This window comes from Australozyma saopauloensis, chromosome 2 (assembly GCF_035610405.1).
Source record: "Australozyma saopauloensis chromosome 2, complete sequence".
In the NCBI taxonomy this organism is placed as follows: Eukaryota; Fungi; Ascomycota; class Pichiomycetes; order Serinales; family Metschnikowiaceae; genus Australozyma; species Australozyma saopauloensis.
The window spans coordinates 466,663-483,932 of NC_086132.1; the positions used below are offsets into that span (position 1 = coordinate 466,663).

General features: G+C 45.1%; 4 protein-coding genes across 4 annotated transcripts; 1 reads left to right on the forward strand and 3 right to left on the reverse strand.

The window, feature by feature from the left end:
- Nucleotides 1-289: 289 nt before the first annotated feature.
- On the reverse strand, nucleotides 290-2,407 carry PUMCH_001447 (uncharacterized protein; the record flags this gene model as incomplete). The annotated part of the gene is made up of 1 exon (XM_063020496.1): nucleotides 290-2,407. One exon carries the CDS (start codon nucleotides 2,405-2,407, stop codon nucleotides 290-292), a length of 2,118 nt encoding a protein of 705 aa, XP_062876566.1.
- A 4,910-nt stretch (nucleotides 2,408-7,317) lies between these two features.
- Nucleotides 7,318-8,115, forward strand: PUMCH_001448 (uncharacterized protein; the record flags this gene model as incomplete). The annotated part of the gene is made up of 1 exon (XM_063020497.1): nucleotides 7,318-8,115. The coding sequence occupies one exon, from the start codon at nucleotides 7,318-7,320 to the stop codon at nucleotides 8,113-8,115; it is 798 nt and encodes a 265-aa protein (XP_062876567.1).
- A 286-nt stretch (nucleotides 8,116-8,401) lies between these two features.
- Nucleotides 8,402-10,993, reverse strand: PUMCH_001449 (uncharacterized protein; the record flags this gene model as incomplete). The annotated part of the gene is made up of 1 exon (XM_063020498.1): nucleotides 8,402-10,993. One exon carries the CDS (start codon nucleotides 10,991-10,993, stop codon nucleotides 8,402-8,404), a length of 2,592 nt encoding a protein of 863 aa, XP_062876568.1.
- Nucleotides 10,994-11,183: 190 nt separating this feature from the next.
- PUMCH_001450 (uncharacterized protein) lies at nucleotides 11,184-17,096 on the reverse strand (the record flags this gene model as incomplete). The annotated part of the gene is made up of 1 exon (XM_063020499.1): nucleotides 11,184-17,096. The coding sequence occupies one exon, from the start codon at nucleotides 17,094-17,096 to the stop codon at nucleotides 11,184-11,186; it is 5,913 nt and encodes a 1,970-aa protein (XP_062876569.1).
- Between the last annotated feature and the right edge of the window lie 174 nt (nucleotides 17,097-17,270).

Consider the following 17,270-nt stretch of genomic DNA (forward strand, 5'->3'; position numbering starts at 1 on the left):
AATAATATTTATTGCATTCTCAACTTAAGTTTGGTGGCTCTTTTTTTATTTTGTTGCGGTTGACTCGGGTTCAACCATGGTATTGTGCTCTAAATAGTGGCATATTCTTAAGTCTGGTTAATAAGTACCCATATGAATAGTAGAAATATATTAAATAGTTGAACATATTTGCTCGAGAGATACTTCAATCCATTCTCTCGTCTGTCACTTCGTTCTCTGTTCATTGTTTGTTTCCGGCGCGCTGATACCAAAGTCAATCAACCCTATGCTTCCAACTCTGTCTTGAACTTCATCGACCATCCCGAGCCCGCTTGAAGTCCAAAGGATTGAATTTGCTTTGCACGTTACTCCGCTTCTTGTTGTCTTTCACGTGTTCTTTCTTGTAGTGCCGGAAATACTTCAACAATGGATTTTTCTTCGTGCTCCAGCAGTTCATTTCCACAATCTCGAAACAAGCAGGACATTGAAGCCCCTCAATCTCCTTTGACTTTTCCGGCTCATTATCATCGCCTTTTGAAACAACATACTTACCGAAATTGGCTCCCTCTGGGACAATAAAATTATCCGAGAAGATCCCATGCTCCAAAGTCATATGCGACAAGTAGCTGGAGTTTTTGAACGGAAGGAACCGCACCTCCCTACAAAACGCGCACAATCCACACTTGGTTTCATTCTTGTATGTTTCTCCCTTTTCGTCGCTCGTTTCGTACCTGGTATATTGAGGCTCGTAGGGGTTGTAGATACTAAACTTGTCGTTTTTCTCGTACTTGATCCGGGTCACCAGGTTGTAAATCTCTGAGATATCTCGCAAATATATCTTTCTTTCAACAACCCCCATGTGGCAGTGTATTTCGGTTCTCTTTCCGTCTGGATGCTCACACCAACTGTCTCCCTCGAGTCTTTCGCCATCACCAAGAACGTAGGGTAAGTGGATGCGTCCTCTCATTCCTTCAGGAATTATTTGAGGATTGAACGAGGCATCGCGGTAGTAGTTTGTGATGGCATTATTGAGAACCACCTCAAGTATCCTGCCCTCGTATCCATGGTAGTCCAAGTTTACGTCTAAGCATTTCACCTCCGAATTTTTGAGGGTAATATTTACTCTGCATGGAAGTAGTTGGAAATGCTTAGGAATGGCTTTGGGTTCGATGCGCTGCTTTCGGCGCCGATTGGGGCTATTTGACCCACTAGAAGATCGACTTCTGAAGCTATCGTTTGACAGTTCATTAACTGCGCCATTCCCTAAACTGCGTAATTGCCTCCATGTGCTTCCAATTTGAGCCTCTTCTTTGTGAGACATGTCGAAAAATGTGCCGTTGTTGAGCAGCGACAATGAGTCGGGGTGAAAATCACCGTTCACGCTCGAATTTAGCTTGTGGAAGAGATCTACTTCTCCCAAATTGAGACAGTCATTTTTCTCTATCTCTTTCTTTGGTGTTGACAAATTTTGAATATCAAGGGATACGTCGGGAGTGTCGCTTTTGAGACTGTCATTTTGGCGGTCCAAATCGAATTCGAAATTAGTATTGGAAAACATCTCCTGAGCTTCCATAGACTTGCTGCTTCCCACAAGAGTTTTCTGTGTATCCATCAGGAACTTCCATTCGTCGTCGAGCGTGCAATTTTTGGGGCTACTGTTGAAGTACTGCCAGTTTGGGTCGAGATCAAAGTTAGTGTATTCACTATTGCTAGTGAAATTTGCAATTTCCGAGACCTGATTAGCATCTGCGATGGAACTGTTGTGGATTTTGATCGGGGCAGAGTGTCCATTAAGCAATTTGGTAGAAATGTTCGTCGAATAGCCACTGGATGCAATGTCCTTGTCGGAACTTTTGAGAGCAGTGCCTGGGGAAGATGAGCCAACATAGTTTTGAGATTTCAGTTTTTGATCGAAAGTTTCCCTAGCGTCATGGTTATTTGGTTCAATCTTGTACTCATCTGCTATGTCGCCATAATAAAAATCGGCATTGGCATCCAAATTGCGAAAAGATTTGAAAGATGAGGTATTTAATTCATTGGATGAAATGTTTTTTTGATTTTCTTCGTCGGACTCAATCTTAGGCAGAAAGTCCGTCTTGTTAAACCCAAGTAGATTGTCGGTAGGCCCCGAATCAGTGATTAGTTCTTTCGAACCGTTTTCGGCGTTCCCATCATGAATCTGACCCAAATCAATGTCATGGTCCAGAAACAGCAGCACATCCTTTGTGTAGAACAGAGGAAGCATTTCTGGATCATCGTAAGACTCGAAGACACCATTGTCGTCCAAGCTGAGAACCTGATCATTCCCTAAGCTTGCCAGTGAAGTTGAATTCAAGTTGAAAATCAAATCTTTGGAATATTCCGGATTACTTGCCGGGAGATAGTGTTTTCCATCATGGTACAAGGTATGTGTCTTAGTATTGTCCATTGGATCTGAAAAAAACACCGAAATCGAGCTGCCAGAAAATAGACTTCAAGATTCCACTGCTTTTAAAGCATGGCGATCTGCTGTCGCGTATATTCTGTTGGCATCATTCTTTTCCGATGTTCCCAGGCTGAACACATTACAAAACTGGCTGCAAATTACTGCACACAGTGCGTTTAGTGCTGAAAAAGATGCATTATAGACTCTAAGTGCGACGGAAAAAAACACGGTATTGCGTAAAAGTTTCTTTCCCTAGCGCACGGACTGTGCATCTGGATTCGGTCTATGTGGGATAGCTTTTGGCAGGAAAAAGTGACACTTTTCTGGCATAAGGTTGACATGTGTCAAACCTAAGACACACACATGCATACGGATAAATATAGAAATAATAGTATTTAGGGCAGATCAGATCGGGCAAATATACTGCTGCAGCTCCTGCTACTTTTGGTCAAGATGGGTTCCGTTTAGGCGCCCTACGTAATTGACTCAATGAGCATTATTAGTACTAATGAGCAATTAACGGTTGGCTTGCTGAGGCTTCTGTGGTATCGTACCTACGAGCCAAGGAAGCAAAGGCTTGGGACTCAGATAAATTTTAGCTAATTAAACTTTTTTGAGCTGGTGTGGAAATCCGAGCCGGATTTGAATAAACAGTTTGATTTGCTTGGGTGAGGAAGGCGCATTGATTACAACATGTGGCATCTCACTTGAAAAGGTTTGGAACGAAATCACTTAAGTCGGAAGTTTTATAACTATTAGCGATTTTGTGTTTGACATGGGTCTCAATGGATTGGATTGGTGGACTGATTAAGTAATCACGCAGAGGACATGAAGGATATCAGATCGAAAGACCTTGGAATCCGAGTCGCTCGTACATTTCAGTCGAGTTCTTTCTGTTTATTTTAGTAGACTAATCGAGAGCACCATAAGTGTGTATTGATAGCCTTGTTGAGTTTATTAATTTGATTAGGACATTTCGATTGCACGATGTCAAGGATAGGGAGCCTCGGACTGAGAAGATTTCAAACTCGACGTTTTTATTTATTTGATGCCGATATATGTAAGATTGCGGCTACTTATGTTTCTTGCACCCTCCAAAAGTACCTTTTCTTACGTAATTCAGTGCGTTTCATCTATATAAGACTATACTGGTGTATCCAACTTTCGAGTCAAGATCCATTTCTCTCCAGAAATTTTATGTATTTCTTTCTCGTATTCTCTCTAGTTGGCAGTTCTGTTCTTTGACCTGTCCATCGTATCTCTGGCCATTAACAGTACAAGTAGAAACATCCTAAAAATTTGAGTGAACATTAGTTTTCCCAACAACTTGAAGATCAGTAACGAACATTCAGCTTAACGCACATGTCATTATTCTCTCCGTGATAGCCACTTCCCACAGTCAACCAACCACCCCATGTCCTCAGATACACCATGTCAATATTCCCGAACACATTTTTCTCAAAATCTGTTCCAAGCAAAATTCCAATCTCAAACAAATAGCCCGAGAATTAGCAAGCCATCCCACGATTGCCGCCGGGGCTTCGCGCCACTTTCTAAACGGCTTCCTCCTTGTAGAAATGAACCAACGGCATCAAAACAGCGTCGGTCCGTCGGGTGCTTAGCTGCAGTGCTATCGTCAAGTCCGAGTCCCGAGGGAGATCAACAACGAAACAAGATAAGCAGAGACGAAACCGCTTTTTTCTCGTAAGCCAAACAATTCCAAATACTCATTTGCAGCTGTTAAAAAAAAATCGACCACGTTTTACTTCATTCTTCTCGAACCATCTCGTCGGTTCTTCCAGCCCCGGATCTGATGTGTTCGCAGCCCTGCCCCTCCGGCGGGACGGATTACGTCCGCGAGTCACCTCCGTGAGTCGCGCGGGGGTATAAGTCCTTATCAGAGACATATAAAAAGGAGAATTTCCCGAGGGACCACGGGGCCAAAATTAATTGGACTTCGATCAGTCAAACAGTATTTATCACGAGCACACTTTCTGAGTTTGTGCCGTAAAGTCTTATCCTGCAATTCTAATTGAGTTTACTGCTTTTAAGAACAGTACTCCTGAAATCATTATATATTTGATCGTTGACTTTGGATTGAGCCATTGTGAACAAAAACATCAGACCACGTTTATTGAGCAGATCGCAATTGCACAATAGCCTCGAACGAGAACACAAACAACTACAGCCACAACTACAAGCACAACAATGTCTCTCTTTAAAACGTTACAGAACTCTCCCGCCACCATCTCCATCTTCCACAATGCCCGCGTTCCAACATCGGCCCGCGTGTATGCCTCTTTGGAAAAGGCATACTTCCGTTTGAACGACAAAAAAGACTTGTTCCAGATCGACTTGATGGCCAAACAGATGCCTACCTATGACCAATTCAAGATGATCTACTCCAACTGCGTCCACTCCGAGTCCTGCAAGCTGGTCTTGAAACAGGTGTATCCGCTTTTGAGCGACAAGCTCTCGATTCAAAACAAGAGCTTGGTTACCATGAAATCCTTGGGTGTCAACACCGACCGTGGTTTCAAGGTTTTTTCCCCTAATGAATATGAGCGCATTAGCGAGGCTTTCCAAGAGTCAGTGAACAGTTCCGAGCCCGACATCGACCCATCTCAGCTCTTCCGTGCTCCCTTGATTGTGGACTGGGACCAGAACTTGATTGCGTGCGATGAAGAGGGTTTGGCTACTATTTTGGCCAAGTATGAGCCTGCGCTGTCGGAGCAGTTGTCGCCAGCATAGACTGGGACTATGAATTATGAGAATATAATTAGCTAGATGTATTTACGATAATCTTACTTGTTTTGTAGGTGGTGATTGGATGTCCACTATTCGAAAATGGGACGCTATGCAACACACGCTATAATTCACGAAAGAGAGGCCATCAGCCCTTGATTCCTCTTTCTTCATGCAAAGTATAGAGTCCTGTTTGATGGCATGGCATATGAACGTTCATCTAGTGACCGCGCCAATGAAGGGCCTGGGCGAAAGAAAGCTCTGAACCATTCCAAATCCACCCTATATTTTCAAAAACCACTTGGGCGCAAAAAAGGGATACTTTAGGTAGTAAATATTGTCTTGCCATCCTTCCAACTTATCGAAGAATCTGTCATATCATTTGTCTCGGCCGAAAGGACCTCCACCGATTACTGAAAGAAAAACGATACTAGCCTTTTATCTATTTAGATCAGAAGGCAAAAATATTTTCCTCTACAACAAGAAAAGTCTCAAAGCCATTAGATTTGAACATAAAGAACCACAGCCTGTGGTGATGTATAAGTGGCCAGGAAATTCACCATCAAACGTCGAAATCAAGGTCCATGTAATGATGAATTTTGACAGCTGGAAATTGCATCGCTCAATTGTGTGATACTTTTCATGGCTTTATTCTTCAATTTGGCTTCCAATAATTTATAGATCCTCTCCTCCTCTGAAGAACGAATATATGCAAATGTGGGCCTGTGTCCGCCAAAAAAGAAAGTGAGAGCCGCCAAAATAATTTTGGAAAGAACTCAATATTTTCAGGAGGAACTAGCTACGAATTCTTACACGCAAGTGGATTCTGCGTATTATCGTTTCATACCTGTATGTTATCACTCGACCTCATACAATAGTCTAGTATGGTTTTCGATGGTCAGTATTATCAGATTTTTACTTCAATTAAAGACTTGAATTTGAGACATATAGGAATGAACATAGCTAGCACTGTTCATATCCCAATCGGGCCTTCTATTCAGGTAAAAAATACCAGCGGGCTATTTATGGACCAGCTATTCAGCTATTGAGCCGCAAAGACAGCCCGACAGCACTGTCCTGACCTAGCATTGTTACCCAGAAAATTTGTTTTAATATTTGTTATCCTGGTTTCGTTACCAAGAGCATCTTGAAGCAAAAAAGATTGCAGCACCACAATTTCACACATGGTCTCCCACTGCATTACTCAGTGTGGCTCTAAGTGGCTTGACTAACGTTGATCGGACGGGAAACAGTATTTTCCACTTGATATGGCCGCAACCGAAAGTTAATTTTTTTAGATTCTCATGACAATGATTTTTGCATGAAGATACATTTTGATTATTTTTGGGTAGAATTGTAGCGTGTTTGAAATAGCGTAATTGTTCTGTTTGAATCAGTTTTAGTACTTAGATTGTCTTGAGCAGGACTTTTGCATTCTTGGTCATAATGAAACGTTCTAGGTTATCCAAAGATTTTGTCTGGATCACTTTGTTTTGCAAATTCTCATGTGTTTGGCATCTATTTCGCAATGTGTAGAAATGACTCCAAAATTCAGCTTCAAGTCCAACTCGAAAAAAACACACACATATGTGAATCTCCTTGCGAAGACATCAATTGAGTACAATTTTATTGTGATTATCTGGTTTTTAGATCCGCCCATTTGACCTACCAATCCATTGTCATTCATTGCTAGCCTAACTTGTCTGAAACTAAACGAGCAGAAAAAAATTGGGGATCGGAATTGAATAGTCGTTGATTCGTAGTCCTATTAATTATTGTTTGTATGGTCTTTTGAGTAGATACGAGCTCTACACAGTGAGACAACATAGCATGGAAGTACTTTTATCAGATGGAATGCCGACATGATACTATTGAAAAGTTTTCTTCATTGACGTCGTTGACTTCTATCATATGAATGGTCTGTATTTTGATCTTGCTCTTAGCTCGTATATTGTTCCTAAACTACAAGTCTCACAACACAAGAAATATAAAATTCAAATCAAAATCTTTGTCCCCATAGTAATTGAAGGAAATATTTAACAACTTGTATATATCACAACACTACCACATCTCTACTGTATTCACCTATCGTCCACCTCAACTCTTCAACACCCAATCCACAGACGAAGAACCCAAAAAAATTCAAAAACTAGCCAATCAAATGAAAGATGCCAAAGGCCAATATATTCTCAATTTCCACCGCTTTTCAAAATCTATCCAACCGAACTTTTCACTACTTATCCATTACACACTCCATCTATGTAGCTACTGCTACTAAGCTCAGAAGCTACTCCAATTATACTCAATTGGGCTACCTAAACACTCGAGCGACCACTATGTCTACCCCTAATCGCTGGCTTGTAGCCTATAACTCAATCTCGGCCTCGCTCTGGGCAATTGTCCTTGCAAACGTTCTCTTTTTAGCTCCGTTGCTTGGTCAACCGTATGTCTTTGACAAAACACAATTGTTCCTCACTGTTGTGCAGTGCGGAGCCGTTGTTGAAATCGTAAATGCAGTGACGGGAGTGGTGCGTCTGCCGGTGGGCACCACCGTTGCCCAGGTGTTTCTGCGTCTTCTCATTGTGCTTGGTATTTTCCAGCTTTTGCCTGATTCGCCTGCCAATACCCACTGGGCGTACATTAGTTTGTGCTTGGCCTGGTCGTTTACTGAGGTGGTGAGATACTCGTACTATGCGGCCAATTTGGCCGATGCTGGCGGCGTGCCTTATTGGCTTACCTGGTTGAGATACTCTGCGTTCTATGTGTTGTATCCGATCGGTGTGGCTTCGGAGATGTCCATCATTTGGATGAGCTTGGGCGAGGCCGAGCTTGTGGTTGGAAAGTTCTATTCGTGGGTGTTGTTTGCTATTTTGTTCACGTATCCTCCGGGATTGTACAGCTTGTACACTTATATGATGAGACAACGTCGGAAGGTCTTGGGTGGCAAGACTGTCAAGAAGGAGTAAACAGGCTATGAAGCGTTGGCATCATATATGAATTATCGAAGGATCGAGAATGTGGCTACATCTATGCATTTACTCCAGTAGGGTCTAAAAGTCGACCTTGTTGAAGAACTACGAAACGATTGTGAGAGCTATAAAACGTATCTGTGAGTGCGCTTTTCATCAATTTAATGCTTTACAAGTACCTTTCAGCTAGAACAACTCTGGCCATTGTATTTCACGTTTCTTATAGTAAAGAATTCTATGCATTATATTGAAAGCGATATGTACACATGTCTGGTCATTAATATTAATTCTGCGCCATGCTTCGCTCATGATCGCTCATCTCCTCAACCCAGTCGATTAACAGCTCCATGTATTTAGGAATCGTATCGCCACTTTCAAATTCGTACTTTGCGCCCTCATTTTGTTTTGGAGGGGCAAACATCTCTTTTAATGTAAACGCTCCGCTCTGTTTTTCTTTACCCTTGTGGTACTTGACGAACATTATCCTCAATGTCTCTCTCACTACGGCAATCTCGAATTTTATACAGAGCTTCTGCAAGGTTTCCACTACAATGTAAGGTGGCATGTAGCCGTACCACCGCACATTCCAGCTGCACAATTTAACCAAGTGCATGAGCACGTTCTCTAAGGTAAAGTTGCCCATCCCCAACAGTCGTACAAACTCTTGGTACACCTGTGGCGAGAAGTACTTCACGATAAGCTTGTTGGTATAATTGCATCCGTCGTAAGCACTGGAGTATGTATCAAGTGCCGAACTTGTAATGTCGCTTAAGACAAACTCATTGTAGATTTCCAATAGCTTCACTGTTGAGAAATAGTGAAAGTGACCTTCGGTAGCAGTGGAAGAGCTGGTTATGAGCGCCGAAATCGTCTCTCGAAGATTGAATTTGCAACCCCATCCTAAAAAGCCCGTCATCTCCCACGCAAGAACAGATCTGTGCTCAGCTCCGTTGAGTGATGCCATAGCTTTTAAATCTTCATAAACGACAGTGAAGAGTTGTTGGAACCAGGGTGATATCGGCTTTTTGTTCTCACTTCCATGATCAACCACGTAATTCTTTGTATCTTGTGTTTGGCTGGTAAAAGCACGGTAATGGGATTCCGCCAAGTTCTCCCACCCAATAAGAGCTACAAGAGTGGTCAAAAGGTCATAGACGCGGCCCCAAGTCGAGCGCCGTTCAAAGTCAAGAACAGATGCTCGCTGCTGTTTCGCAGATTTGGCTGCAGTGGCGAGTTTAGTACTATTTGGACCTAAAACCTCATGAACTTCGTAACTGACCACTGAGGCTTCTTTGGGCGAGGCCAAATCGAGCGCCGAAGTATAAAACAGTCCCGTGATGGGTCTCCGTTTACTCAGATCATATTGAAAGGTCCGGTGCCATATGTGATCCATCGAGGCAATTTCAACATTTTTCTCGTCCACAGGTGGTCTGAAATAATTCTCGAAAGTACGCAAATCGATACCCTTGCCGCGGGCGCTATGTTCAACAAAGCGAGAGGCGTAAGTATCAGGGGTGCCGTTGACGTCAAAAGGCTTGCCAACACTAGGACCAATCACTACACACAACGAATTAATGGTATCAAGGGCCCTCACAAAGTCTCGTTCCAAGACATAGCAGAGAGCTAGATGGTACCAACTGTCAAAATCAAGTGGTAAGATTGCAACGGCGCGAGCAGCTAAATACTTGGCTTGATCTATGGAGTTTTGACCTATGAGAAAGCGGGCTTGCTCAGTAAGAAGTAATGCTGCCTGACACAGCAGCGTTTCAAATGCAAAAAAGTCGTGGAGAAGATTCAAGAATCGTGCAGTGTTGTTGCGTGTATGCTGAGTTTTGAGAAGCTGACACACCACATAGTCGAAGTTGTGGCCGAACATCGCCTGTATGAGAGATATGGTGTCTTCAGCTACGTTGCCCGAGGAGTCGAGCGAGACCACCCGCACAAGCGAGTCTACAAGATAATTGCGGTAGGTGGTCAGCTTCAGAAGGAGTCCAGGGCCCTGGCCAGCCAAGGTCACAGACCCATATGACTCGCGAGTGCCTGCCATATGGCCCTTCGGAAGAAGATTGACGAGAAGCGCCAGTGTGACCGCCAAGCTTTCGCGGTCAACCACCATATCGGGAAGGTTCACTGTTCCAGAGAGCTGTTTCGAGGGATCATCGGAGCACAAAAACAGCCGAATGAGTGACAGCGCTGCGAGCTCATCCCAGAAACTTTGAGGTAGCTCCGAAATCGTGGCTTTGGTATAGTCTACTGTGCGTTGTTCGGCCACATAGTAGACACTGAACAGAACACTTACGTCTACAGGAAGGGCCAGCGCCTTCGCCGGTTTCAGCAGTTTGAAGCTCGGGTTTGTTCCCTTCGGCACCGCAACATTCGCCCGCATCCGCAACTCCGCCCGCGAAAACACATTGTATGCGCAGAGCGTCAAGATCATAGGTTTCTCCTGACTGGTTCCGGACAGCCCCACAAGACACTGGCTGCCGCGCACATACAAACCTTCCGAATACACTAATCCTACACTACCTAATAGATACTGCTCCATGCTAAGAACGCCGCCCAGGTAGTCAATGCCGTTGCTGAAGTGATAATATCCCACATACCCATCTGCATCCTTATTGAGGCCATCCGGAGCCGCATCTACCCCAAACTCGTTCAGGGTGAACTTTGATGAGCGCTCTCCATAATGGCGGCCCCAATTGATGAGATCCGAGGGTCCCAGGGACGGTAGGTTGGGATATGTCGCTAGATGCTTGAGTCGGATCTGGAAGGTGTGGGCGTACACCGTTTCTCGGATCCACGGACATGTTATGAGCGCCGGCCGGAAGCGCTCTGGCCGCACGCTCTTTTCTGGGGCAATTGAGGAAGAGCCCATGGTGCAATTTGAATTGTGGGGGTTGGAATTGTGTTTGTGAAATGGCCAAGGAAGCTGGTCACGTGACACGTCACGTGCCAATTTCCAAAACCCAACCAGGCCATTGAAATTCTAAATCTCATCGTCATATCAATGCATTGATGCAAGTATTACGTTTCTATTGCTGCTGTAGTTCTAGTGTTTCTATCGCTCATGCCTCCGGTTCTATCTTCAGCTCCAGCGCTAATTGGTCTGTAAAAGACATCTTTAACTCCTTCAACAAATCCCAAATGGGCAAGGCCCCGGTAAAATCAATGCGGCCGTCGCCGCCCATCATTTTGTTGTGCGTCATACGCAACTCAAGGTTCGCAATGGAATTCTCCAACCGGGTCACCAAATGGTTGAATAAACCAACAATGTCTTTCTCTCTGAAGTTGTTCAGAAGGGACTTGACGAAAATGTCTCCTGCCAACCGCAGGAACAGGTCGTCGCCGTTGTATCCTGTGTTCAACACCAGGCATACATTCTCCAAGCGAAGCAGGAGAGACCGAAGTGTGTACACACACTCTACTGGCAATGCTCCATAGATTGGATTGACGGCTTCAGGCTCCAGAGCACGCTTCTTAAAGATGTCGTACCGGATCTTGAGCGAGTCTGGGAATACAAGTGTAATCGTTTCTGGCGCCTCCAAACCCTTGAGCTTCCGCTCTCCGAGAACAACGTACAGGTATGGGACAGCATTCAAAGCGGTCAACTCGTTCTCTGCTATGTTGTATACCTCCTTACTTTCGTAGGCAGCTTCTGGCTGAAGCTCTTCGGCTCTAATTTGTGCGTGCACAGATTCCAACCGCTCCATTTCACGCAAGAAGTCTGAACTGACGGCAATCTGGCCACCATCAGCAGAACTCTCAATTCTACTGGCACGATTGACCATAGGTCCAAAATAATCCATACGGCGTGTCACCATGTCCAACTCACACACTGGGCTACCCCAATGGATTCCCATACGCACCGATAAACCACGGAAGATGATATTGCCGCTGTTATCTGTGACCTCACATCCCTCATTGGTGGTCAAAATTTCGGTGGGCCAATCCTCTGTAAGAAGCTGGCTTTGAATGTTGAAACACCACAAAAGAGCCAGGGCTGCACTAGGAAATGACACCATGAATGAGTCTCCTTCCGTCTTCACCTCGTAGCCTCCAACAATACGCAATTGTCTCCGCATGATCGTGTTATGCAACTTAATTGCTGAGCGCATAGCCACAGGATACGTGTCCCACAACAACGTCGAGTTTTTAATATCGGTGAAGACCAAGGCGATATTTCCAACGGGCGGCTCGATTTCGTCATTGAGACGACGAAGAGCGGTGTCACCCGAAGGAAGTGGACGGTCTCTCCGTATTTTCTTCGCTGGTGCATTTGCACCTGACATTCCAAGACTCACAACGGTTACGGAAATACGATCATTGGCACCGTAGCAGAGGGCATGGTCACGCAACTTTTCTGCAGCAATAATAGGGTCGTCTTTCTCTTGGCGAACAATATCAACCGCGAGGTCATGCAGAACATAGTCCCATAATTTTGGCAGAGCCACAATGATCACACCCTCAGTACTAGCCAAATCATATTCTGCTGTGCTTGGGCAACCATTTGTGTGTGGAACATATCCAAAGAAACCTATACCACGCAGAATTGGAAGCGTCAGATCGAGAGCTCCGTTACCAGTGACATAACCTCCACACAGGCGAATTCTTTCGAATTCAGCACGCAGCGTTGGGTCATGTTTAGTAGAGAGCACGGTGTAGTCCGAGTTACTGCGCAGAAGTATAATCTCAATATCACCGAGGTTGGCAGTGTATACTACCAGCTTTCGAATATAGACCACTGCCATACAACAACCTTTGTAGAGATCTGTTGCTAAATCTATTTGCAGAAGTTCAGGCAAGTCACCTTCTTTCTGACCATTCAGTGCATAGGTTCCGGCTCTTTTGGCCGCGAAAACCAGATTCACTTCCCTATTGAGGGCCAAAAATGCTCTGCGAAGGGCATCAGGAACGTCCTTCTCGTCACGCTCAAGCTCGATCTTGAAAAGACCGGGAAAGAGTTGCTTACAAATAAACAGAATGATGTGGCCGGAGTTGCTTCTCTTGGTTGCCAACGAGGTGTCGTATCCGTTGAAACTACAAATGAGAACCTCATCCTCATTTCCTCTGAATTTTTGCAGGAAACTGTCTCTGAACAGCACAACCTCTGCGGCGCCCATACAGTCAGAAACTCCGTACCCGACATTTTTAAGTTCCGAACTTGTAGTTCTAACTCGAACATTGACACTTTGGTCAGGCACATTTGGAGTGGTGAGTGTGACATCCATCAAACCCAACACACGCAAGTGTTTGAGGACAAGCAACGAATCGTATCCGTCGTTTGCTGGCTTCTCGGAATTGAGAGTGAAACTTTGCTTAATCTCGAAACGCTTGTTACCAGAAAAGTTCAAGTACTTAAGATTCTTATTGTGGCACCAATTCCAGTCGTATGGCCAATTAGAAATGTTGTAGCGAAGTTGATTCAGCCCAGCGTCAAAGTGAGTAAGCTGCTTGCAATTACTTATCTCAGGAGGGATGGTGAGAAGCTTATTGTTGTTGACAAAAAGACAACGCAACTCAGTCAAATGTTCGAAATCGTCTGCTGGTAACTTGGTGAGATTATTTCCCAGGAGATGTAAATCGGTCAAATTGACGAGGGGCAGGAGAGCTCCTTCTGGCAATTCAAGGAAGTCATTATATGAAACATTGAGATACTTGAGGTTAGTGAGACGAGAAATAGCCTCAAAAGCCTCCTCTTTGAGTCTATTGTCAGCGACATAAAGAGTTGTGAGTGCCTCAGCAAGACCGCGCTCGCTCTCCTGGGAAACCAGATTAAGGCCAGCTCCCGACAATTTGTGAGTCTTGGTAGCCAATGGAAACTCCTCAAGGATATTGCTACTCACATTCAAGAATGCAAGGCGTCCCAAGTTCCAGACCTCAGCTGGCAATTTTTCGATATTGTTCAGATGCAAATCTAAGTACTGAAGCGCAGATAATTGGCCGATCAGCGCGGGCAAATTCTGGATGTTGTTATTGTAAACCGACAAGTGGGACAATTTCTTCAACTTACCAATCTCATCGGGGAGTGTAACGATGTGATTCTTATCCAAGACAAGGTTCTCGATATTTGGGATCTTGAGCACGAATTCTGCTGGAATTGCAGCAATTTTTGCCTTACTCAAATCCAAAACAGTCAACATGGGTAACAATATCTCAAACTCAAGCGTTGTAACAGGATTACGGTCAAATTTGAGTAGTCTAAGGGACTCCATCTTGTCACTAAACTGTGAGATATCGTTCTTGCTTGCGTACAAAACCTCTAAATTGGGCAACAGACCGAGAACATCGATGTTTGTGATAAGATTATAACGGATATCGAGTCTCTTGAGTGCAGCCAAACGTCTAACGGACAGAGGAAGTGCTCCACGGAGTTTGTTACTACACAAGTTGAGCTTGGTAAGCCTCGTGAGTTTTCCAATAGAGGATGGAATAGAAACAAGATCATTGTAAGATAAGTCAAGGTCTTGCAAAGCAGTGATATCGTTGATACATTCAGGATAGTGCTCGAAATAGTTCAGGGACAAGTTAAGTGTTGTGAGATTCTCCAATTTACCGAAATTCGAGTGGAGTGAGTGAAGTTGGTTAGAGTTGAGCTTCAAGGTTCTCAAATTGCGAAGGTGTGCAAAACGGGCAGGTATATCAGCAAGAAAATTGTTCGACATTTCTAAATTGAGCAAAGAAGCCGAGGCCTCTAGCAAATTGTGAGGAAACCGCAGGCATCCATTGTACAGAAAGTTGATGGACGACAAATTGCTACACGACTGGATGAAATCAAGCGGGATGTAGATAGCTGGGTTATGGGAAACATCCAACTTCTCAATCTCAAATGTGTGTTGGTGGAACACGATTGGAATTGTTTTGAGACCAAGTCCGCTGATGTGAACATCGACGTAGTTCTTGGCATTTGTAGTTTGTTCCTCATGGCCAAGACTTCTCAACGAAATGTTTTCAATGACGAAACGATAAATGCTCAGCATATCTCCACGACCCAACGCTGGTAAATTGTCCTTGTTACCGTATCCCTGCAAGGTAAGGAGGCCAAGTTGAATCTTAAGAGGCTTTTCTTGCAGATCAAGAACTTTGGTATGCAGACCATAGTACAATGTCAATTGGAAATTGTTAATCGATTCGAGGAAGAGCTTTTTCTGGATGATTATGAGAAGCTCAGAGGTGGTAGTTTCAACAGGGCATAAAATGGTTGTGAAGGTATTATCCTCCTTGAATATACGAATGATGTGATTGGGTCCACGAGTAATGGGCATATTTTGAGCCGGGTTTTTCTCAATCCCGAAAACAGTTGCGATTTTTTTTTCAGGCACTTGAGGATTCGCATCTATGCGTTTGGCTCGGCGCTGAGACTTCTCTGGACCCGCCAGAGAAGAACCACTGAGCAGACGATTTAGGCTGACAGTTAAAGCAGGCTTAGATCCTGCAGCACTGGCAGAGTTACGCAGATCGTACAGCAGGTTAATAGGGTCTCCTTGCAGAATGTCCTCATCGCTAGGAGACAGATCGCTACTTTCCGAGTCCCATGTCTCCTGGAGTCCAGCTTCGGTAACATCCCAAGAGTCAGGTGCTTTCCACGCTGAGTGGCGGGGAGCATCGTCAGTATGGTCGGGCGCAACATGCTCCAGGGAGAGCCTGGTGAGGTAGGTTGGACGTGAAGCGGTTCCACCAGTGCTGGCTACATCGCTTCCATCCTGATGTTGAGGCGATGTATGAGTATGTGTGCCGTCACCGATGAGCTCGCTGCCAACACTATGACTGGGTTGCATTGGATTCAGCAGAACTTCTTCTACAGGAGTGTGTAAGTGAGCGTTTTGCTCGGATGTTGAACCCATTCTGGCAACAATGGTTGCCTCTGGTTGCTTCAAGATGGTCAGTAACTCCTCGATACTAAGATTGAGATCAAATAGCTTCGAGGGACTACCCGCGGGACCAGATACACTGCTGTTCTTGGAGGGTGGGCCTGACAGCTTCTCAGAGTACTTATCACTCAGGTCCTCAGAGAGAGATGCCGCTCTTGAAGCGTCTGTGAGTGCAGCATGATGGTGCAGCGAGATCAGAGGAATACGGAACTTGTGCTTTGTTGCAGACAGTGGCGCAGGAGCTACAGCAGCGGCCAAAGAATGTGACGAGTTCGATAAGCCCGCATGCAGTTTACGAGATATTGACGATAATCCATGGCCTCCATGAGACATACCGCCTCCACTGGTGGAACCAGATGCATAATCGCTAGCATCGCTAGCATCAATCAGACCTTCCAGATCTTTACGATTAGAGTGGATGAGTTTACCCAAGAGCGAACCCTTTTTACGGAATCTCGGCTTAATAGGATGAGCCAATGGCGGCACATTGCCTGTTCCAGCATGTGCTGGGTTACGATGGAATCCCTGATAGTCATCCTTCAAGATCGTCTCTCTACTGTCTCCTCGGCCAACTTTAGCAGCTTCCTGGAGATTTGAATACGACAGTCTAGGACTGTAACTCTCGCTAGCCCGGTGCACAAGTCTTCCTGGACCTGCGGGTGCTGGCGCACCTGCGGACTGATATTCTGGGTTTTCTAAGGTTGAAGAGGGTGGGAATTCTCTCGTATGAGGCAGCACGGCCGCATCAGGAATGGTTTCGAGCCCTGCCCCTGCCTGAGTGCCAGTGTTTCTACGGAATATCGGTTGTCTATTGAGGGAGACGTACAGAAGGTCTTCCTGTTGGTTCAGAGGACCAGAGGTACTGGTCGAACTTGAAGAGGGCGCCGAAGTCACGGCACTAAGGCCCGATCGAGGCTTATTTCCGCCCAAATGGGACTGAGCACTGGGGTTTGTTTGTGGATGATGGTTCGTCAAGGGAGAAATGGGGGTCCTTCTCAGGCCCGCATCGGCGGAAGCTTTGGGTTCAGAGCCCTGGCCTGCAGAGCCTGCGGCGGCCGCATCGCTACCAAACAATTGTGAGCGCGATCTGTCTCTTCTTAAGAAACTCATCGGTTGAGGGGTGATGGAGATTGTGAGCTCTCGAGTGGTCGGATGAGCGGAAGAAGGGGTTCAATGTGCTTGGCGCTGCCTAATTGGGGAATCTAGCGCAAATTGGAGGTGGTGACCGCCGTTGGTTGTCGATGGTGGAGATGAATGTGGGAGTACCTTGGTGAAAGTGGAGAG